This window comes from Capricornis sumatraensis, chromosome 2 (genome assembly GCF_032405125.1).
Source record: "Capricornis sumatraensis isolate serow.1 chromosome 2, serow.2, whole genome shotgun sequence".
Taxonomy (NCBI): Eukaryota; Metazoa; Chordata; class Mammalia; order Artiodactyla; family Bovidae; genus Capricornis; species Capricornis sumatraensis.
This window is the reverse complement of record NC_091070.1, coordinates 135745809-135752500: the sequence shown is the minus strand read 5'-3', so window position 1 is coordinate 135752500 and position 6692 is coordinate 135745809. Positions and strand designations below refer to the sequence as shown.

The 6692-nt window shown below is 42.8% G+C and overlaps 1 protein-coding gene across 1 annotated transcript in view; it reads right to left on the bottom strand.

The window, feature by feature from the left end:
* The window catches only part of AKNAD1 (AKNA domain containing 1), a 45203-nt gene extending 39742 nt beyond the window's left edge, over positions 1-5461 (bottom strand). The window contains 5 exon segments of the mRNA XM_068960731.1: positions 1860-1922; positions 2020-2168; positions 2332-2371; positions 4480-5392; positions 5394-5461. Coding sequence (XP_068816832.1) covers positions 1860-1922; positions 2020-2168; positions 2332-2371; positions 4480-5392; positions 5394-5461 — 1233 coding nt within the window.
* Between the last annotated feature and the right edge of the window lie 1231 nt (positions 5462-6692).

The window sequence follows — 6692 nt, the reverse complement described above, 5'->3', positions numbered from 1 at the left end:
CTTGACGTACTCCTTTTCCTATTTGGAACCAGTCTGTTGTTCCATGTCCAGTTCTAACTGTTGCTTCCTGACCTGCATACAGATTTCTCAAGAGGCAGGTAAGGTGGTCTGGTATTCCCATCTCTTTCAGAATTTTCCACAGTGTATTGTGATCCACACAGTCAAAGGCTTTGGCATAGTCAATAAAGCAGAAATAGATGTCTACTGGACCCCTCCAATTGGATGTCCTACGGGTGCCTCAAAATGTCCCGACTGAACTTGACATCTGGCCTCCTGCCTGCCTCCCACACCCATTCTTAACCGGATCCTCCACTTTTATTCCTGACCTTGGTTAGCCAAGCTAGAAATCTGGCATGCATCCAAGCCTCCTCCCTCCCTTTATTTACCCTGTTCAGTCTGCCACCGCTTCCTTAAACTCTTAGATTGTCCCCCTCTTCATCCTTAGTGCCAGCCTTGATTTACGACTTCGTAATTTGTTACCTGGATTATAATTTTCTAGCCTATTTCCTACTGTCTTGCCCCCGTGGTGGTTGCTGTTTCTCAGCTTTAAACCCTCCAGTGTTGCCCCGTCATGCCATCTCAAGATGAAATTAATCTAACCTCCTTAGCATAGCATAAAGGCTTTTCATGGTAGTCCTTATCTAAGGACCTCTCTGCAGTCTCCTCCCTTCCCTGTGAGCTCCATCTGGTCAATTATACTGCCACACGGTTCCTCACGCTCTCAGCACTGTCTTGCCCCTGTCCCACTACACCTGCTGATTCCTTTTCCTGGAACACCCGTTTGCCCTACTCCGCCATATTCTTCCTACACTGCCCAGTCCAGAAATCCCTTCCAGGAAGCCTTCCAAGGCACTCTCCCACTGGTCAGGGTGAGCCTCTTCCGTGCTGCCATTAGCATCATATGTAATCATAGGTAACCTTTCCATACTGTATGTTACTTGTGGATTTACTGGTCTGTTGTTCCCAGGAGTCTATAATTCACTTGAAAAGGGGACTGTTTCTTTGTCTTCAAATTCCTGGTGCCTGTTGCAGAGTCTGAGTCATAGGGAGTACCCCACAAATGTTGTTGAATGAATGTGAGTTATTTAATTCATATGATGAAAGAATAATGATCTGTGTGTGCCTTAGCATTTGAATCTTCCTAGTTTTTTGTCTGTCTAGCTTCTGAAGCACAGCCTGTCCTGACCTTTGCCCGTGTCCTTTGTGTCAGGACATCTGACCACCCATCTCGCTGCTGGCCCAATGGCCTAAAAACTACAGCTTCAACTTCACGCGTCCCTGGTTCTAGCGGCCTCAGCTTTTGCCCCATCGCCACGCTCCACCTGTGCTTCACACGGCCCTGACGCTGATGGGTTCCAGTGTAAAGGAGCCATTTGATGGAATGTGACAGAAAGCGAGGATGTGAAAGCAAAGGTTTTGATCTGAAAAGCATGTTTTCAGGATTGACTTTGAGGGTTTTTAAGTTTTATATATTGAGTTTGCAGATCCTGGCAATTTTTATAGCCCGTGTCTCCCAGGCCCATCAAATCTGGTTGTGCTTGCCCTTTACAATAGCTGACATATTGTTTTCTTGAACCTACCATGGTTTCCGATTTATTATGGGATGACTGCTGAGGAAAAACAGCCATACAGATCCCCCTGAGAAGGAAAAGGGGCTAAATATATGTTGAAATAGAAAGCTCTAGTCTCTTTTACTCCTTGTAAGACAAAGATAGCTCCATGGTCAGCAAAATTTTTTTTACCAGAACATTCCTACTCCCACCAGTGTAGAGAAAATATGATGCTATAAAGTCATTTGTCATATTTTCACATGTCAAATTCTCTAATAAAGATTTTTGAAATGTGATAAAATTCATTACCAGCCTTCTGTGTTGAAAATGATAGGGAGACTCCTGTGCTAGGCATTTGGAAAATTCTTGTACCTGCAGTGAAAAACATGCAATATTTCATTAAGGGCCTGATGTCTTATATTTGAATTTGGTTACTTCTATGTTTCATAATAAGCTTTAAAAGTATTACTTTAGCCTTCAGTTGATCAGTCTGTTCTTTTAACTTCTGACACATCTGCTTCCCCTGAGATATCTTTTGAAATATGTAAGAAGAGCTCAAGGAAGGGTCTTCCTGAGAAGTCGATGGCAACTTAGAGAGACTCGGCTCAGATTCTATTCCTATATAAGAAACAATAAATTTTGGCTACCATTCATCTCAACTGCATTGCAGTTTTGTTAAGTACTAAAAACAGAAGTCTGTGGCAATCACCACCATTTGCTTTTTAAAAAATCTCCTTTCAAAAGGTGTATCTAAGCCAAAGAGGTTTAAAAATGCTAGTACCTGTGAGATGTTCTTGGTGGATATGTACTGTGGGTTCCATCTGCACAATGAAAGGATAAGAAAACATTACTGTTGATATTAACCAATGACACCATTATGCAGGATGACCCAATGTGTTCGGGTCATCATGGAGGCCACCCAGGGTTATGTCAAGAGCTGAGGCCCTGATGCCAAGGTTGAATTCCACTCTGACACTTATCTGCTGGGTGATCCAGAGCAATTACGTCATTGCTATAAACCTCAAATTCCTCAGCAATAAAATGGGGATAGTAACAGAACTTACTTCATAGTGTCAGGATGAGAATTAAATGTTACCATAGTCTGGTTCAGTTCAGTTCAGTTCAGTTCAGTCGCTCAGTCGTGTCCGACTCTTTGCGACCCCATGAATCACAGCACGCCAGGCCTCCCTGTCCATCACCATCTCCCGGAGTTCACCCAGTACATGGTAAATATTCAGTATATGTTAGCTGTTACTATTATCATGTTTGATGCTATTATATGGAATACTCAAACCCTTCTACAGTTCGACCACAAGCTCCCCCAGGGCAGGGACCTCTGTTGGTCTCGTCACTGACTGTTGCTAGGGCTCTCCCTGGGAGCAAGATAGTGACTTCACACAGGACATTCCCTTTCCTACTCACCAGAGGCTAACTGGATAAGAGTTCAAATTCCAGAGTGATTCACCTTGATGGTCTTCCCATTGTTCCCAACACACACAGAGCACAGACACACTAGAGACAGAGAGCCAATGATGTGGTCAAACTAGACTGTGGTTACTAGGAATATCTCGGGTACACGATGGCTATGGAAACTACAGAGCCCAGTGCACCAACCTGAATGGACGGGACAAGAGAAAAGAAGATGCCCCACTTCAGACTCCCATTACCAGAGAGAGATGAACTTGATATTCGATCTGCCCCTACTACCCACAGGGCACTGAGAACTGTGCCCACCCAAGAGGGTTCTTCTGCGAGCAGAATGAGGAATGTGGAGACTTCCCGGTGTCACAGGGGTACAGATTTCTCTAAGACTGAGGAAGCATCCCGGTCAAGGCCGAGTGGGCTGCTGACTTTGGGGGGGGGGGTTGGTGTGCGTGTGCGTGTGTGTGTGTGTGTGTGTGTGTGTGTTGCAAGGGATAAGGGAGGTTCTATTCAAATTCCCCAGAAGTTTCAGTTAAAAAAAAAGGTGGATGAAGGGGTGGAAATAGAGACAGGCAGAGAGTGTTCAGGCAGGGTGCCCCTCATAGACTGCTTAAAAGAAAGATCATACAGTCCTGGCAAAGTGCCGGAGAACTCAAGTATTTACTTTGATCATTAATGTGAACTTATTTAACTACAGAACCTCAAATAGTCAATGAGATCCTCAGCCTCAGCATTTGGAAAGGTGGTGGAAGGATGGAAAGATGGGGAAAGGGGAAAAAGTATAGATTAAGTGTTAACAAACTGTTGTACTAAATAGTTACCAGTATAACAATCTTGAAATATGTTATCAAAGATCGTAATTTAAGTTAGCATTCATAACCAAGGGCATAATATATGCAAACACCTGGCCAGGGCTCTGGGGGAATTGGGTGATGGAAAGATGAAGACGAGGCAGCTGCCTCCAGAGTCTTGAAATCTAGTCGAAGGAACAGATGTTTGGAAATCGTAATGATGCAAGCAGGTTGAGATAAGCTCTGACAGAATATTTAAGAAACACGGATGCGAAAGACTGGCTGTGGGATTCTGAAAAGTCCTATGGCCAGTGTGGAGTTGAAAGAGACCATGAAAATGAGCAGGGGTTTGATAAGCAGAGGTGGGATGTTCCTGGTAAGGCAAGAGCTCAGAGAAGGTGGGGCCAGCCCACTAACTGAGGATGACTCCTGGGGGAGGGGAGCTGAGTTCAGAAGGCTAGCATGACAGGAAAAATGGGGACATGCAAATTCCTGATTGAAGAATTTGGATTTTATTCTGTGTTATTGTTAGTTCAGTTCCAGATTCTTCTCATGAGGACACCCACTGCGCTCCTGAGAGGTCAGGGTACTGGCCGAGAACTAGAATTCAGAACCTCAGAACTACAGCTTAGTTCTCTGCACCTTCTGAAGACCCACACTCATATGGATGAGCAGCGGTCCTGAGGGTGTGTTTCCTGAAGACTGCTTCCACTTACCTCTACCAGTTGTGAAGGTTCAGTAGTTTCCCACCTCTGCTCTTGTTTTTCAACATAATTTGATCTAGATGTGCTTTCTGAAATATCTTGCCCAACAGCTGACTTATCTCTCAATTCAGGAGAAAAGCTGGCTTGTGGATCTGTTATAAGTGGTTTGTCAATTATGTAATTTTTAGGAATTTTCACTTTGGGAGCAACCTTAGAGAAATTAGAGAACCAGTAATAAATTTGACTATGGCCATATTTGAACTTGTTGCCGGAGTTTGCTTTTTCAGCCTGATTATGTGGTGTCTGCCATAGGCAACTTTTTTGTTTATCACATAGACTCTTGATTTTAGATAGAAAATTTGAATTTTCCTCATGGCTGCTTTCTCCAGCAGCCACTAATTCATCTGAATCAGAAGTGTTTTCTTCTGTCACGGTCAGAGAACAACTGGGCTTATTGCTATTTTTATCATCGCTTTTGGAGTTGAGTTGGTCAGTGAGTTCTGAGGATTGTTCTGTCGGCCAAGAATTCTTAACATGCCACACAATAATATTTTTAATAATAGTCTCATCAAAACTGTCATTATTAGAGATCTCTGGGAGAGTTTCACAATTAATCCCTTGATCTTTGGAGAATTCTTCTTTGCAAAGGTGATGGAGTAAAATATCAGAAATGTTTGACTTTGAAGTGTCTTCCTGATTAGCTGGAATAGGAAGATTTATGGTGCACTGATTCTCTTTACCACATGTTTCGCTGACGACATTTTTAGTCGTTTTATCCAAAGTCATGGTCATATCTGCCTCTTGGCAAGTCTCTCTATATGTAGCCTTTTCTTGAGACACATCTTCTGCTAAATTCTTTTGATTTGAGACATCAAGGATGTCATGTCTTGAGGTAAGATTATAACCATGGTATATCTTGGAAGAAACCCTCATCATAAGGCAAATCCTCCTGTTGCTTAGAAGTTGTGTCTTCCAGGAAACAGGCTTTGTCCATGTATGTGCAGCGTGACCTCCTTTATCAGTTGCTCCCGATCTTGATGTTCTTAATTATAGCAATACATTGTCTAGTTTTCATTAATTGTCTTCACTGTGTGTCCTCATCTGTGCAAAATGAAAAGAACATCATTGTTAAATATAATTAATGTAATGTATGAAACTATGCTTATCAAAGTGGATGCAGATCATTTTTATGCAGATCAAAGTGGATATTTTCCATTTAGAGAAATGCAGTTATAAACATGAAGGCAGAAAGCTCTGCCAAGAAGAACTGATCCTAAATATTACATTAACATAATTGATGGTATATAATCAAGGAATTAGAAAGGAGGGGGAGGTTAATATTTCACTCATTAAACATTGAGGAAGACATCATTTCCAGTTAATGACCAAATGTTTATCAACTTCTCTTAGGAAGTACTATTTGAAATTTGTGCTCCCAAAATAGCAGCTTGGGATGCAAGTAAGGGTTTTTTTTTTTTTTTTAAGTACCATGGCTGTCCCTTGTCCACATACCACTGATAAGCCTCAGTGTGTGGAACTGAGAGCTGGATCAGCTCAAACAAAGCACCGACTTTCTCTGTTTTAGTGCTTTCTCATCCGTCTCCCCCTAGACATTCTGGTCCCGTTCTTCTGGTTTTCCCTCGTATGTTGGCGAAAGGCAGAGAATGACTGACAGAAAGATGAACAAGGAACAACAAGGTCTTTTGAACACCTGGAGGCTAGTCTGCCTTCAAGCATTCCTCTTCTGATTAGAATCCAGACAGAACCCAGTTCAAGAGGCTGCCTTGCTCTGAGAATGAACTTATGGTTGCCAGAGAGGAAGAATGGGGGGAAGGGGTAGTTAGGGGGTTTAGGATCGGCTTGTACACACTGCCACATTTTAAATGGAGAACCAACAAGGTCCTACTGTATAGCACAGGGAACTCTGCTCAGAGTTCTGTGGCAGCCTGGATGGGAGGGGAGTTTGGGGGAGACTAGGTACATGTGTGTGGATGGCTGAGTCCCTTTGCTGTCCACCAGAAACTATCACAACATTGTTAATCGGCCATACTTCAATATAAAATAAAAAAGTTTTTTTTAAGTCTGCAAATAGCCAATGTTGACAAGGATGTGGAGAACACTTCACCTTTGTGCCATTAGTGGGAATGTGAATTGGTGCAGCCACTATGGAAAACAGTATGGAGGTTCCTCAAAAACCTATAGATATGACTACCATATGATCCAAC